Below are 17,473 nucleotides of genomic sequence, written 5' to 3' on the forward strand. Positions count from 1 at the left end.
CATATTTTTTCTTTAACATCGTCAGAAGACATTTTTTTCTAGTTTCTAATTCTGGAGTGGGCGACTGCCCACCCCTGGCTCCGCCAGTGGGGGTAACCCCCTGCCGAAGAGAGGCGACGACAGTGGGCTTTGCCCCCTGTCGGTCGACCCATCACGGAGAAGAAGAAGCAAAGAAGTTTACCTGTCACCGGAAAACACAGAGGTCGCCAGAATGGACGACGGTGGCGGTGAGTCGCTGGCACCCTCGTAACAAAGAAAAGAAGACGGTGGTGGCTGGCGGGTCGCCGATGCCTTCTCAGCAGAGGAAAGAAGAAGGTGGAAGAGGCGATGACCGGTGACGGGTGGTGGTCGGCGGCAAGTGGTGGCCGGCGGCAAGTGGTGGCCGACGGCGAGTGGTGGTCGGCGACAGTAGTGGCGGGGGACGAGAGGGGACGGAGTGGAGAGAGAAGGGGCGAGGGCTTTCCCTCGCCCCGAAGCACCTGTGTCTTTTTTAAAGACACAGGTTCTCGATCTTTCGAGAATACGGGCCCGGATCCGGGTCGAACTCGGGTCCTTGCCATCCGATTTCTTAATGTGCGCATCACTTTGAGGTGCGCCTCGCCTTAAGGCGCATGAGGCGTACGCTTTTATGATTTTACGCTTTTTAAGTGTGCCTCAAGGCGAAAAGGCCCTTGCCTCGAGGCGAGGCGTGCTTTTTGCGCCTTGAAGCGCGTTTTTAACAACATTGGATATTACAAAATCAGACTAACAAATGAAGTGAGAAGCCTTGAGAAAAGAAAACACAACAATGTTAAAAGAGAAATCTATTCATACAAGATGTGCAGCTTGCTATGCATGAGGAATACATGATCAATGAAAAGTATTTTCTCCATATCTTGCATGCATTCAACGATTTTATTTAAATTTATTCAGAAGTAGTTTTCGAATTTAAGATCAAACTACTAATGATATGTAATTTTTGTTTGCAATGTCGCATGGATGCACCATTTCTACTCTCATATTGTCCTCTTATATGATACCTGTATTGAAAAACTTCACCAAAATGGTTATATCCCCATATGTACTGCATATCGATGTGATATTGTTTTCAAACATAAATACAATCAACTAATTGGAGCTGGAAGTTCAATCAATTATAATAAATTAAAGCTCTGTCCTCAGACATACCAGAAATTGGAGCAATTGATGCAGTGAAAAATTATACTTCATCAGCTTGTTAATATGTCGAAACAAAGAGACTTCAAAAATTACACGAATACGAACAGTGCAATTCGTGAAAACAAAATCAGAAACAACAAGAGGAAGTAAAAAGACGCATGCACATGATAGCAGAACAAACACTTGGGTGGGAAATATAAATTTTAACTACATAGAGAAAATCACTCACAGTGCCATTCCACTCTGCATGATAAACCTCTCCATAAGAACCTGAATGCACAGGAAATCACATTAACTATAATCAAATAAACAATTCACGCTATAAGCAGAATCAAGCGGAAGCAATGCAATTTTGTAAAGCCAGTGAAATCAATTAGTAGAATGCAGTGATACTTATGAAGAGATGGCAAATCTAAAGTAAAAGCAACAGAAGACACTTCCACAGACAGTTTTCCCCTGGGTTACATTTCCAAAATGTGGGTAAAGCTGGATAACGCAAAGGGTACTCAAAGGCTTGGATCTTATATAAATCTATGCCACATCAGGTGCATCTGAAACTAGAAAGGCTTTAGAAATCAAATAGATCAAAAAATATCTAAGAGAATCATAGTAAAGATAGTTTGGAAACTAGATGGGCAATGGCACTACATGCTTATCATAGTAAAAATAATTTGGAAACTGAAGGGGAAAACTTGTGGCATCACATGCTTATCATAGTTTAAAAAAAATCCTTACTACAAAAGGAAATTTTCGCCAACCATGGGGAAAAACTGCCCCTCATTGTAAATATGGTCGTGCCCCTATATACATAACAGTAGAGTTATACCCATGTGGGATTCAGACCCTAGACCATCAGCTAAGATGAAGCAACCTTAAAACTCCAACCATAACCATAACTCCAATGAAAGGAAATAAACCAATTTAAAGACATTCATAAAATGTTTTAGGTCCCAACAATCTAAAGTCAGCCATTAAAGATTTTGAGAGCAGAGGTAACAGGGTTGTATCTTATTTTTTAACACTTTGCACTTTGCCTGAACCTAGTTAAGAATTGCTTAAAATCATGCAGGACTGCAACATTCTTTTTTCATGATGTACTTTTATGATCTTTTCATCTGTTTAAGGGTGTCTAGGTCTGTTGAATTCTCTGTGTAGCATTGATGCATTTGTCTCTTCTTCTTTTTTTGATAGTCAAGTAGGGGAGATTAAGCCACCTTCTTTCATTAATCAAACAAAAGGTTGAGTATAACGCCTGTTCCAATCAAGAAGCTTGTCTTCCCAAGATCTCCCATCTCCTACTGAATTAACATGACGAAAAAAGATTATAGTATACAATGTACAATGTGGATGTCTAAAGGAGACTTCACAATTGTAATTAAGAATTTTAACAAAAGTTCATATATGTCCCATATCTCCCTCTGCACTATCAAATCTCTCAAGCAAGCAAAACAACTAGGATACATTACATTAGAATGAAATGCAGTGCAACTGTTCCTGCCTTAAACCAGCTACACAATACGTCTTCTGAAAAGTAAGTCTTCTCCAATAAATCAGGTCCTTGCACACAGAAGGCCTATGATACAAAAATCTCACCAATAAATCAAGAAATAAGTCCTTGCAGCTAAGGAGATTTCCAATACGATGCAACACCTCTCACTTTGTAACTAATACAAAATGGTGTTAAGGCTTGGACAAGATTACCAGAATACCTTTATCCATGTGTAACATACTAAGCATTAAACTCAATAGTCATTCTGTGAAAATCTGGAAGAGAATCATGGAGTAACATCTTGAAAGATAATCAAATGATTCATACCAAGAAGGTCAATAACAGAAATTTTTTTAATTAAGGCAACAAGAGAAAGAAAATCTCTTAAATGTTTTTTTATTTTTCATCAAAACTAAGGAGGCATCCAAAATTAACAAAGATATATAATGGGGTCGAATCTAGTTTAATAACTGTCCATAGGATATTAATGTGTTTCTATTCAAGCTCATATTTGTTAGAACATATTATGAATGAAGAGACACGTACACGAAAAGAGGTCCCATGGTGCATGCTGTTGGAAGTTGTGTAATACTTATTGGCCATTCTAGAGAAGATCCATGAGAAGAACTATAATTTATAAAGAAAACTTTGAAGAATAAAGGCTTAATTGTTAGTAGAATTAAACCAGAATATATGGATGGAAAAAATAGTGAAAAACAATTTTACAGTAAATACAAAATCTTATAACCCCCAAATACAATTAATCCTTATACATCATATGTTGGATATAAAATAGAAGTGTGAGATTGATATATAACAAGGATTTTTGTGATGTAGAGGCAAGGTAGAGGCGTATCCTATGACGAATAGGTCCTCATCCAATTGAAGGTACATTCTTATAGAGCTGCAAGAAGACAAGCCCAGTTATATGATGTCAAGTATTGGACAACAGAAATACAGCGAAAGAGAACACGTGCCTAGGCATATATCTGGAGTTACAAAAATGATAGGAGCAGAAATGAAGGAAGCTTACGCATAGCACCAATAAAGAAAAAGGGTAAGAGTGCCATGTAAAATGAAATAGGCGTATTATATGAGAAAATGAAAGAACAGCAGGCTTAGATCAACAAAGACTCTGTGTGAAACAAGTAGAAAGATGACAAAATGTGGCTTGACACACATAGACACAGAAATAGAACTTGTAAGGTTGAACACATGCAGATGAATGAGGCATGAGAGAAATGTTGATGAATATCTTTTCCTTACCACTATATTTTTTTTCCTGTTGAAAAGGATTATATAATAAGAAATGAAAAAGAATAGGAACCCAACAGCAAAGGAAAAGGAGATATTAGGGTAAGACAAGGAACAGAAAAGGAAAAAGATGGAAAACAATGGAGTGACAGATACTGGCTTGCCTGAATGGACCATGGCTGCTCTAATACAGTAACGAGAATTACAATGGAAGATGAGATGGAGTACACGTCAATGGTGGGTTCGACATAAAAATGAGAGCAATTGGTTCCAATCACCACTGCTACTCTATTTAAGTGGAGAAAGGATAGGGAACGTCGGACTCGCATTCCACAGCAGTTCCTTCCCTGGTGGCATTAGCCATCAAAGGGATTTCTGCACCACCAAATATCCTCATGTGCAAAAGTTAATTTACCCTGAAATTTACCAGTTTGTAAAAGTGAAAAATGTATCATAACCATGTTATAAGAAGTTCCTCACATGATACCATGATGAGAGATCATGCTGCAATAGAGCCATCATTCAAGACAGAGAACAGAAGTAGAAAAGAAACCAAGCCTTTAATGAAAAGCATTTTTTAAATAATTATTCAAGCAACTCCAACAAGGATTCTGCGCAAGTATGAATAAATTGATAATTGAAGAAAATCAAAGTTCAAAATAAAGGCAAGGGCCAGACAATGGGTCAGTAATTATAATATACAAACAAAGGCAATTCAAGTACAAGAAAGAAATAGGTGAAGATTGTTTTGACAGCTTTGCAACAAACCAACAGTTACACAAACCAAAGATAAAGGTCCAGTGTTTTGCAAACTATATCATGAACTTTGAGGATTTATCAATTACTTACCAAGCCCAATTCTTTCACCAATCTGAAGACTTTCCCATGGGATCTCACATTCTGCAAATGCTGGGCTTATTTTGCGATTATAACTGGTACCATCACGCTGATCACCTTTGATTATTTCTCTGCCATTCACAATATGGTCTTTTATGTTTTCAAGACTACCTTGCAGGCAAGCATGTCTTTCTGTTTCATCATTTTTACCCATTTGTGCACTGTCTTCAGTTGTAACGTTATTTTCAGTATTTCTTTGACATAAGTTGGAAGCAGGAACAACAGCTCTTGAATCAGCCATATGAGGTATCATCGGGTTCATCCCATCAAAATATTGATTTTGATCATTTCCATGGCCATCTGTGTCTGATTTTATGCCTACAGCTGGAACAAGCATATTGTGATCCAATCCCGCAAAAGGATGTGAATCTTGTATTCTTTCTTCTGTTGACCTACTATGTTCAAGATGTACTTCTTGCCCCACTAGTTGAGATGGATTTACATCAGAAAATAGATCTTGAGGAGGAGATGCCCCACTCTCCAATAATACAGCATGCAATTTTTGTGCAAATTGAGGATTTTGAGCAGCACTAATCACATACTTTGAAACATCTTTAACTTTCATCTGTTGAGCAGGAGTTTCTGCCTCCGTTCTGGCTAAGCTTTTACAAGAATCATTTAAGTAAGGAAGAAGCTTCCCAAATTCACGTTCAAATCTCTCAGCTTGATTGGTTTCAGCAAGATCTGCATCTCTACCCACAGATTCAATGGAAACATTTGCACCTTCAGAGGGACCTGAATTTGTTGCTGGTGGGGAGAAATTTGAATCAATTGAGCTTGTCTTGAGTGTTTCATTTTTCTTTCCTGAATGACAACCATTGGTGTCAAGAGCCAAACATAAATACCTAATGGTTTGTGAAATTGTATCTGAGCACATCATATCTGATTGAAATATTTGAGAATCGCTACTGGGGATTTCTGCTGGAATTAATGTCCCTGGGGCTCCCATTAGATCAATAATAAACTCACTGACAAAATAAAATTGTGTATCAGCTTTTATGCAAATATGGAAAAAGACTGAAAATGCACAATGATAAGGAAAGTCAACAATGCAACGATTTGATTATTATAAATCAGCTAAAACAGGAATCATATTAAAATAATAGCACGTACATGGTTTATTGAATATCGTAGGAATGAAAATGTGAAGGTCAACAGCTTACTGTGAAAATAGGTGTACTTTGGTGCTAGATTTGCATCCAGCCTTTCATGATATACCAAAACATTTTTAGTTTGTCAAAAAATAATATTTAAAGAAATTTAACACAAATTTATAGGGAGAGAATCAGGATGTTTATAGCAGGGTACCGGAAACTCCACTTACATGTGGGAAACTCGTTTCCTTGGAAACTGTTTCCGAAACCAGAAACCTAGTATTTCCGAAACTTGTGGGAAACTTTTAAAAATGAATGGGAAACTTATTTTCCTCATTTGGGAAACTTGTTTTCCATACATTTTGTGTGAGTTTCCCTTAAATAAGAAATTTCTTTTTACAATAAAAAGTTGAGATGTATGAGATATTCAAAATTTTAATTACTTATTTAAAAAAACTAAATTTTGTATATATTTTTAATATTAAAAGAATATGATGTATTGGATGAAATTGAGAATTTTAAAATTTAATGTAACTAGATTATTTTTGTTTTATTTCTTGATTCTATCTAAACCTATGTTTCATTTAAATACTTTATTTATGATATTTAATATTTTATTGAAAGTAAGCAGTTCTACAATTTCACCTACACACATGCACACACTCGTGCAAGTGAGCATGCACACACACCCCACACATGCATAAACACGCACACACACCAATTATGCAATAAGATATTGATTTCTCAATGGCAGGTTATACATGTTTGAATATGTACAACTTCAGGGCCATGTTAAACATTATCAATATAGGAACAGTTGTATAATTTAACCCAGACACACGTGCACACACACATGCATGCATGCACACGCATGTGTGCACACACACGCACCAAAAATAAGATATTGATTTCTTAATGTCAAGTTATACATGTTAGAACATGTACAACTTCAAGGTTGTGCTAAACATTATCAATAGAAGGAAAGTTCTAGAATTTCACACACACACACACACACACACACACACACACACACACACACACACACACACACACACACCAATTATACAAATAAGATATTGATTTCTCAATGACACGTTATACATGTTTGAACATGATGTACAATTTCGAGGTCATGCTAAACATTACCAATATAAGGGTAATTCTATTATTTCACCCAGAGACACGCACACGTATGCACACGCACACATGTGTGCATGCACACACGACACGTGCACACGCACACATGTGCAGACACACACATGCAAAAAAGATTATTTTCATCAAATGAGGGCTTTGACTGAGGCATGCACCTCAAGGCCCATGAGGAACATGTCTCAAAGGCCTTTGCACCTCACTGACATGCACAAGGGTGCATATAATCATGTTAAACCTCATGAGCGAACTATCAAGGAAAGGGCAAGTATCTAGAGCCATCCATGAACATATGGTTTCAAAAAGAAATGCATGTATCATGAGAATCAAATAAGATTTCATGAAGGAATAAGCAGGAATGCATGCCAGTAAGGCATGCAATTGAGATTGCTTGACAATACCATGTATATAAAGAGAGAAAGAATGAATACCACAAACAAATTAATTCACCGGAATTCCATCATAAGTTGACAAGAATATACATGAGTATTTGCAGAGATCCAGCCACCACAAAGGTCAAAGTAAAAATGCATGCATAGCAACTATGACTTAGCAATAATCAGATCCAATCACCTTTGGTGATCTATTTTGATCATATTCACAGCCCCTTCATCAGTACCAGTGTAATAGCTCCCTTTTACCAACCTACAAGGAAGGTTGATCCTGTCTGCAAGCACCTATAACCGAAATTTGAGAAAGCATTTTCAGCACTTATGCATCTCAAAGAACTTTTGTATTTGAACTAGCAATAGCCTTTTATATAGAAATAGAACATGAGCACAGCGAATTCAGAAAACTTCAGGAACAAATAGCAGAATGAATGGCTACAGAATCCTTGAGGACCAACGTGCCATTTTAAGAAGATTTTATAGTGGCATACTATTGAATATGTTATAGTAGCATAATTAGAATCAAATAAGGATTGAACTTCATGATAAAGCATAAGGGTGTACATTGATCTTCTTGCCACTGTAAACATCTCAAAATTTTCAAAACTATCAAGATATTTATCAAGACTTTGCAGGAACAGCACAATATTTTCAAGATATCTCCCAATTCAAAAGCATTTATCAGAACAACATCAAGAAAGTATTGCTTTATTTGTAAGAATTGGTACTTCCCTAGAAAGCAACAAGCTCTCCCAACATATTTCCTTGTCCAAGGGAAGCATCAGTGATGGTATCCTCTTCAATGCTGAAGATACCTGAGTTATTCAGAACGTCAAGCCCATTATATATTTATATATATTTTTTTATATTTATATATATATGTGTGTGTTTGTGTTTGTGTTTGTGTTTGTGTTTGTGTTTGTGTTTGTGTTTGTGTTTGTGTTTGTGTTTGTGTTTGTGTTTGTGTGAGGAGAAAAAGAGAGAAGCAAAGAACTATAGAAAAAAAAGAGTATTAAATCAATTATCAAAATACACATAATTTTTCATTAAATTTTGACAACTGGTAATTTACATGAAATATGAAGATGTAGCTATACAAACTAGACCTTCATGTCCTAAACTGGGCACTTTATGTCCAAGACTCCTAAAAGTGTCCTAAATTGGACACTTCGTATCCAAAAGACCTACGTCGGACACGCAAGATGCAACATTGTCTGGAGTCTGGACACTTGTACCTCAAATGCCGGTGTGTTGATAACACATTCAGCAATGTCCGTCTCAATGCCAATGTCCAGCCATGTCCAACAATGATATTGTAGACATCTAGAAGTCTCTAGGTAATATACAATGGATATATTTAAAAATACGTATAACATTGCAAATGCAATCAGCATGTTTTTCCTATTGATAAAGAATTATAGAATATAGGAGATAAATGTATAAATCTTAAGAGTTATAGAAGTGTTGTTGGGGCACTATAGCACTTGGCATTTACATGACTGAATATTCCCCTCCTTAGCTACTTTCTAATGGATAAGTGCAAGCCGCTATGTGGTAGACCAAGTATCAGATGTCATGCATGATCCTTGTGTCAGATATATATAGAAGCAATGACACATATTTTGTGCTGTATCAAAAGGACTATATATTGATAACAAGAAAAAGAAAAGAAAAAACTTCTGGTCATAGTAAGTTTCTATTATGTAGATTGGGTTGGAGATCCAGACTTGAGAAGGTCTATATCAAGGTTACTGTGCATTCAAAAGAAGAAATATCATATCCCAGACTAGCAAAAAACATGACTGTAGCTAGATCTAGTATACAAGCAATGTATTGATCTATGGCATCTTTAGCAGCTAAAATCATGTAAAATACACCATTTACTCAGCTCCATGAGTCAGAGTATGGAAATATCCATTATTTACTACAACAATCAAAGTGCAATGAAGATAGCACTTAACCCATTATATCATAAAAAATGAAACATGTTCAACTTGATCAACATTTCATTAGAAAAATGATAGGATAAAGAAGTAAATGCAAGATTTATTGGTTTTGAGAATTAAATGATTCATATATTCATGAAAAGAGTTACCAATGGAGAGAGATAGGTTCCTCAAGAACAAGCTATCCATTTCATACATAGGTTGAGGGAGGCTGATAGTAAATGATGTCCAAGGGTAAGACCATCAAGGATATATTTTTCATTTAGTTTGGAAGATGTCCAGTAGTTATTAAGGATTTGTTGTAATTTTATACACACTTGCGTGAAGTTCCAATTGCATAATATTGTGAGGGTAAATACATCTCAATAGATGTATCATATACCAAGTATGAAGCTATTTTCACAAAATATGCCTTCTTTTTCCCTGTATTGTTCAAGGCAATTTCTCGCCAAGGGTTTTTCTTGAAAGTTTTTCCAATAAGTGTTTTTTTTGGAGAATTCATGAAAACTTGAAAAAATTGAAAACATATAAATAATAATAGAAAGGATAAAAAAATAGTAAGGTTTGCATTATTTTTCTTGCAAAAATATAAAGAAATAAGTTTTAAAAGGTTTTAAAATAGAAAAAAATAGAAAAAATATGATTAAAATATTAAAAAAAGAATTCCTCCAAAAATATTGTGATATTATCGTGATATTATCATGACATTCTGAATTCTGATGATATTTTGAAAACATCATGATATATTGCCGATAGTTTCAGCTTACCCTAAAATACCAATATTATCACAACATTTTGAAAATATCAGTGACTGTGATGAATGAATGAAACCATGAAAAAAGAAGTAAATGATATCAGTAACTATTGTTCTAGCTGTAGTTGAAAGTAATGAAGTAACTGGCTGCAGATCTGACCAACATATAGACAGGAAAGGCAATTGACCATGATAATGATAATGATGATGAGATTCTTTTAATTGACTAACCCATGAAATAATTTCCACAAAGTTGCTTTCCTACTCACCAACTCTTATTAATCGACTGCAAGCCAAAGTAACGGCCACTAGATCTTTTCTCGTTGACATCTATAATTTGAACTTTTGTACTTTAATCAGTCATGAATTTTCTTTTTCCACATTCATCTGTATGCACTTAAATAATGTAACCATTCTCATTGAGCTAGCAAAGGTTTTTGGGACTACACAAAAAGTAATCATTGATTATGCAAAAGATGGGATTTTGGTTGCAGAATAATGTATACATGGATGCCTTCGCCAAGTGGTTGACTGACTAACTGTCATGCATGAATTGAACTGAATTTGCAGGATTTGTATTATGATGCAAACAATACTATAGTTTTGCCATTGCTTTCCTTTACTTATGGGAGATCCTTTTCACTCAATTCATCTTTAGAACTTTTTCGTTTTCACTATCCCTTTTCCTATTTAATTCCAAGAAAAGTATCTGCAGTTGGACTTTGGAGTTTGCAGCAGAAACATCTGGCAATCCATTTCAGTCCCTCTCCAACTCCCTGCCCTGCATATAACTGTTGGCTAGTTTACAATCATATACATTTCAACAACTAGAACTTCAGGTAACAATCATGAGCCATGAAACTCATCTTGCAATGGGCAGAAATTCTAAATCCTTCTTGATATGGTAGTTCTCTCAATGCTAGATTAGCTGAAGTCCAACACTCATAAATCAAGGATCATAATGTACTCGGAAATAGCAATTCAAAGAAGAAATTTATGTAAATATGGTTGTGTAATTTAAACTTAAACATGTACATCACATGATATGAACAGGAGGAGGAGACAAAACAACAGTAGCACTGTTTGTCAGAGGTGCATAATTCAATGTCAGAATTCATAGATCACGTCCTACTATAAGGAAACACCTTCCCATTTAACACATTAATGTTTAGGTAAGGGTAGTCTAGTGCAAATTTGAGTTGCTTTGTAAAAAGTGTAAAAGATGTACATAAACCTTGTTTTCATAGTGTCATTTATTCCTTTTCAGGAATAAAGGGTATTTTGGTGTTTTTTACGAGTGTAAACACATTAAAGTGAGAGTTAGAGAGATCATTTACTTACTTTTAACCTATTCTTAGACTATGTGATCAGCTCATTGAATACAGGTGAAAGTAAGTTTGGATAGATATTTCCAATGCAAATGAAATCACACATTCGTAACTCAAGAAATATTTGATCTATGGTTTATTTTCTTATGTACTGTTGTATGTGCTGTGAATGAAATATGAAGTATGAACAACCACAATGTTGCATATAAAAATATTCTTACCTTAAAAAGTAATGCCCGATGACGCGAAAGTCCAACTCCCAAGCAGCCAAGGGGAAGAACAATAGAATTCAAGGAGGTTTTTAGCTGATAACTTATATCCATCCATCTTTTTGCCATATCATCTGCATCATTAACTGGCCCACCCATGTTATCAACGACAAGGTCAGCAATCTTTTGAACTAGACCACTAAGCACGGGACCAAGCTCCAATGCTTGGCACTCGACTGCAATACAAGCTGCTCTTTCCTCGAGCCTTGCCAAGTCAGGATCAATCATCCGATTTACTAAAACTACTTCATAGTTCATATCATCTACAAATGGTTTTGCTTGAAGTTCCATAAGTGATGGAATCTTCCCTTGCAAGGTTGGATCATGGATGACACCAAATACATCATAGAATCCATCTGACACCTTCTCGTCATAATTAACAACATTATACTTCTGCCGAAAAAAGGGAAACAGATTTGTTTAACTAGGGGCAAAAATGATAATTCAAAAACAGAAAGACCTAAAGTTGAAACTGTGAGGCACACAAAGCACCAGCATCAATGTTTATCAAGAAAAATGAGTTGCAATGATGTGCCAGCCTTAATTTCTTAGTACCATTATTAGTCATGTGGACTTTCACAAGGATGCAATACGGAATTTAAAAAATTAAAAGGTACAATGGTGTAACATTCTTATAATTCATCATGGATGCATGTTATCACAATTCAGAATGGAAGTCTGTGCACAAACTATATAAAAGAGTACGAAGAAGAGATGCAGATATTCCAAAACAGAATTGAACAGGAATCAATCTAGTGTATACGGGATGACCATTTAAGCCAAGTAACATTGACAAAATGGTATTAGTCCAACAAAGGATGTCTTAATCGGTCCTTTATCAGTTGATAAATCAAGATGGTAACTATTTGTCATCAGAAGAAGTAATGGTGTAGGACAGCAGAAAACCAGCAAACTAGTAAGTACAAGATGGTTTGGAGTTGACTTCTTGATAAGGGATATTCTGATGCACAAGATGGCTTGGAATTGACTTGTTGATAAGGGATATTCTGATGTATCATGCTTGATATCTTTTAAGGTTGTCTGTCGACACAACAGGCTCTCGTATCATAAAAGGGTCAAGAGAAGAAATGAGAAGATAAAAATGAACCAACGTACATTTTAATGTAGTCCAGTCTTACCCTATAATCTGTCACTTCATTAGTTGTGATAGGAATGCATATGCATTAAAATTATCCTAAAGAAAAAAGCAAGATTACGGTTTTCCAATATTAAGAGATCATTTTGTTATTTCTACCAATTTAGAAGTCTTTAGCTTGAAATTCACTGTCTTGGTGTTTCTATCCTTTTTATTGCCTGCCTTTTTCTAAATTAAGGCATGGGGTCTCTTTGTGTTATTTCCAACTCTCAAAATGATAGATTCAGGACTCATTTACAGTCTTGGATCTGCACTCTCATCAAGCAAGGCTCGGTAGCTTATTTTGCCTTGCATCAGCTTCACAAGATAATATCTGGAACAGATTTCAATCTTTTTAAAGTTAATGAAAACAAATGAGAAAGAGCATACTAGACATCCATAACATTCAAGCATCTAATTTCTTTAAAATTACACAATTCCCTAAAGAGTGAATAAAATAGTCAACCAATATTACTTCCAAAAAAGAACATAGTATAGAAGCAGATAAGAAAAAATAAAGTAAACTAATCATAAGAATCTTATGCTTTTATTCAAGTCCAAAATCCTTATAACCGAGACAGGCATCACAGTCCAGCTGCTCAACATCCATGAATAAAACCATTGAAGGGTTTGCAAATGTGGAAATTCAGTAGAAATTTCATTAGTCTTTCAAAATACTGCCATTTACGCATTCTACATCAGGAAAAATCTAAACTACGATCAAACTTCGCTTGAGACATTCTCAATTCAAGGAAAAAAAAAACATAAACATTAAAAGTTTCACGCAAAAAAATAAATAAATAAAAGCAGCACATCTGATTAACTGACAATTCTACAAAAATAATATTAAGAAAAGCAGTGAAGCAGAAAAATAGCATATTTTGTTGTCATGACATCCAAACAAGAAATTTACCAAAACCCCAAAATTCATGAGAATTCCGTAAGTATGAAGCATCCCCAAAACGGAACAGTTAAAATAAATTCAAGACCTACCCAGTATCGAAGCGATAGGAATTCGACGAGCGTCTTCCCCGGGGACGGCGAACACCCCAAACTGATTCGCTTGACGGCCTTAATCTGAATCGATTCAGGGTCCTCATTGGTGTTGGGATCGGACGCACTGATCGCCAACGCGAGCTGTACCTGGTATTCCTCCTCCAAAAGATTGAAATTTAGGGCATCATCCCTTCGGTCAGCCCCATCATCCCCGGATCTCGCCGGCCCCAAAGACGAAGACGGGGAGGTAGCCGAGTTCCGGCGCTCCCCCACTCTGGGTGGCGGGTCCTGTGATCTCTCATGATCGGCAGAAGCAGAGGAAAAGGAGGCGTGCCGGCCATTGTTGGCTTCACAATTGCCCCCAATATGGAGTTTCCTCAGGAGATGCTTCATCCTAGACATGGTGGTGTTGGTGGAGGTGAAGGTGGTGATCCAGAATTCCTCCCGAGAGTTTCTCAGAGGCCACCACCACCCATTATTTATACATATGCTTCCGTTCTCTGTGTGACCCCTCCAAGGCTCCAAGGAATTCCTCTCTCTCTCTCTCTCTCTCTCTCTCTCTCTCTCTCTCTCTCTCTCTCTCTCTCCACTGGCACTTTCTCTAGGATTTCTCTCACTAGAAAGATTGATAGCTTTGTGTTGAAGCCAACCATTTTGACCTTACCAATCACAATCAAAGATCACAATCAACGGTCATGAGATTGGCTGTAAATAATCCATGTTTTTTTCCTTTTCCATTTCCCTCCCACAAAACTCCCATAAGCAAAAATTCCTCATTTTTCTTTTCCGGTTTTCATCCTCGATGCCTACGCAAATGTATTAGTAACTTTGTTTTAAAAAAAATAGATTTGGGCATGTGATCCACGAACCAAGTTGGACATTAAATTGATTTGTTGAAGGTCTAGGGATTCAATCGATCGGATCTCTACCGGACCCGATCTTTAACAAACCCCGACCCTGCCTGATAATATCATGAATTGCTCCATGATTAGAGAAGAACCTCAACTGGATGGGGTTTACCTTATATGATCTGGATCTAGTCAAGCTTGATCCAGCCCTGATACAATGAAATGTAGCCCCCCCCTTTTTTCACACAAATGTTTTGTAAATCTTATCCAACCTGTGATGGACCTTGAAGCTTGGTCTAAGCTGAAAACATCTGGACGAGGTTTGGGTCAAGTTGGACTAGCTCCCTTTGCCATGTTAAGCTAGCCAAGCATATATTGGACCACTAGGAGGGTCCAGTTATCTCTTGTTGTGTTTAACCCTGTCATTAAAAGGGTTGGTCTGTTATTAGGTATGCAATTACTCCCATGTCCATGTCTGTGAACACTAGGGCTCTATTGAGGTCACTAACTCCAGCTTGTAGAGGTTGGTATTGACTAGATCCTCAAAGAATCCGAATTAGACCCATCACCTCTTAAACTATGTCATAAAGTAGCTTGTTCTTATTTTTAATGCAGGTCCATAAGTGTTTTTATGTGATCTACTTGCAACCATGTAGCCCCTTGACCACAAACATGGCTACCATTCATGATCTCAGGGCAACATTATAAGATCTAAGGTGCATTTGCATTACACGAAGGGAGACTCAAACCAAGTAAACTCTGGATAGGATTACATTTTGTCTTACGCATTGGGAAAAACATTATTGTATTGCTCGTGGGGGGCATCTTTTATTAACTTGGTCATAATTTTATATTCATATGCCCTACGGCACTTACATGCAAACATATTTTGGCATACATGAGAGAGAGAGAGAGAGATGACTTCATTTCACATTTCATATTTGGCTTCCACCCTTGTCCTTCTAATTCTGTTGTTGCCACATATCCAACAGCTCTTTCTTTATTTTGATTAAATAAAATCCTGTTTACTTCCAGGGGCTGATGCCTCTTGGGCCCGCTCCATTTTCACACCTTTTCCTTCTGGTTAAGCTGGGGATCGATCTCTCATCGTCCTAGGCCTCTTGCCTTTCTATATTATAAAATTAAATTTACCTTTTCAAATTTCTCTCTAAAAAAAAAACCAACATGGAAACACGTCTGTTTTTTTCCATCTAGGGTAGGATAGAATGGTACTGTTGCCTCAAGTTCATCAAACATTTTCTACCATTTTGTTTTTGTCCAAAATCTTGTGAACTATAGGCATATTCATTCCTTATTTATTAGTCTCGTGGTTTTAGGTCTGTAATAATATCATGTGTTTTCATATTTAGTTATTTTTAAATTTTGTCAAAAATTTGTTTAAGTTTGAGAGAAAAACCGTTTGAGGCTTGGTTTTTAGATTAAGGTCTTCAAGTCACGGCTTGGTTCTAGGTTCCATCGACAAGGTCGTAACAAGCCAATCGAAGCAAGATAAAGAGTTTTTTTTTTTTACTTTTAAATTCAAGCAAAATTTAAGTTACTTTTGGGCAAAAATTCAGAATTTGATATTCGTGTAATATGTCGTTGAATGCGTCTCAAAATTCTAAGCGCAACAATATTTTAGTTTTTCGAATTCGAGTTTCGGTTGACTTAGAAATCACAGTTTTTCAAAAATTAAGCAATTTATTGAACTGAAGCCGGAGTTGGATCAGGTTGGATCCGATGCATATGGTCTGAATTAATATGGGTTTAGATCTGATTCAAGGCCCACTTTAATCTAGGTCTGAGCCAGATTTCGATTCAATTTCGTTTTAGATATGGATTTAGATTTTTTGATCCGAATTTGAATCCAAATTCATGTCCAAAAAAATAATTTAACTTTAAATTCATTTTAAGGCTTTAAAATAAAGTTAGTTGGGGTTAAAAAGACTCCTAGATTAATTAAACTAACTTTGAAAATTCGAATTTATTTAATTAATTATTAATTAATTAATTATTAAATTAAAATTTATTAATTTCAAAAAATTTGTTTAGGGTTGAGTAAGACTTCTTAAAAGAGTCCTCCTACTTACCTAAGAAGGCTTAAGAAGCATTAAGAGGGAGTTCTAAAAGAATTGAAAAGTAAAAAAAAAAATAACATGGAAATTTTTAACATTTTGAAAACTAGAGAGAGAGTTTCACATTTAGGAAACTCTCCTTCTCCAACCCTTTTAAAGAGGGATGAAGAAGGGGGGGGAGTCACCCCCTCTCACTCTCTTTATAAAAAAAAAAGAGGGGAAAGGAAAGAAGGAAAAGAGAAAGAGGGGGAGGAAGAGAGGAAGAAGGAGGAGCCATCTTCTCAAGCCGTTCGATATTTTCTATCATTGATTTTGGTTCTTTTTCTTGATTCACGCAAAGGTACGGGTCTCCTCTCTTGAATCCAAGTGAGAAATCGAATGTCGGTTCGATTCTATGCAATATTTTGGTTGGAAAATCCATGAGAAAAATGTGTAAAGTATGTGTTTCTTAAGATCACTTGGAGGATGATCTATGGATCGTCTTCCATGGTTGTATTTTGTGTATTTTAACATTTTTATGAAATAAAAATTTTGTACTTGTATAACGGAATTTTTATTCAGGGTGGGAGTAGTTCCTTTAGGAACCCCTTTACTAGATATCGATTTTCAATGGTGGATTTTGATATGAATTATGTATATACATGCAAATATGCATTGAAATCATGTTGTATGTATATATTTTTCAGAAT

General features: G+C 36.1%; 1 protein-coding gene across 2 annotated transcripts in view; it reads right to left on the reverse strand.

The window, feature by feature from the left end:
- The window catches only part of LOC149820355 (putative serine/threonine-protein kinase SIS8), a 56,197-nt gene extending 41,712 nt beyond the window's left edge, over positions 1-14,485 (reverse strand). For both annotated transcript variants that reach the window (XM_089982905.1, XM_089982904.1), the window contains exons 1-5: positions 13,859-14,485; positions 11,683-12,123; positions 7,618-7,721; positions 4,751-5,766; positions 1,388-1,428 (exon numbers count right to left, since the gene is read on the reverse strand). In XM_089982905.1, the coding sequence (XP_089839031.1) occupies positions 1,388-1,428; positions 4,751-5,766; positions 7,618-7,721; positions 11,683-12,123; positions 13,859-14,263 (2,007 nt within the window). In that variant the 5' untranslated portion in view covers positions 14,264-14,485. The remainder of the gene's footprint in view (positions 1-1,387; positions 1,429-4,750; positions 5,767-7,617; positions 7,722-11,682; positions 12,124-13,858) is intronic.
- Between the last annotated feature and the right edge of the window lie 2,988 nt (positions 14,486-17,473).

Source organism: Nuphar pumila, chromosome 12, assembly GCF_984573655.1.
Source record: "Nuphar pumila chromosome 12, dmNupPumi1.hap1.1, whole genome shotgun sequence".
Classification (NCBI taxonomy): domain Eukaryota; kingdom Viridiplantae; phylum Streptophyta; class Magnoliopsida; order Nymphaeales; family Nymphaeaceae; genus Nuphar; species Nuphar pumila.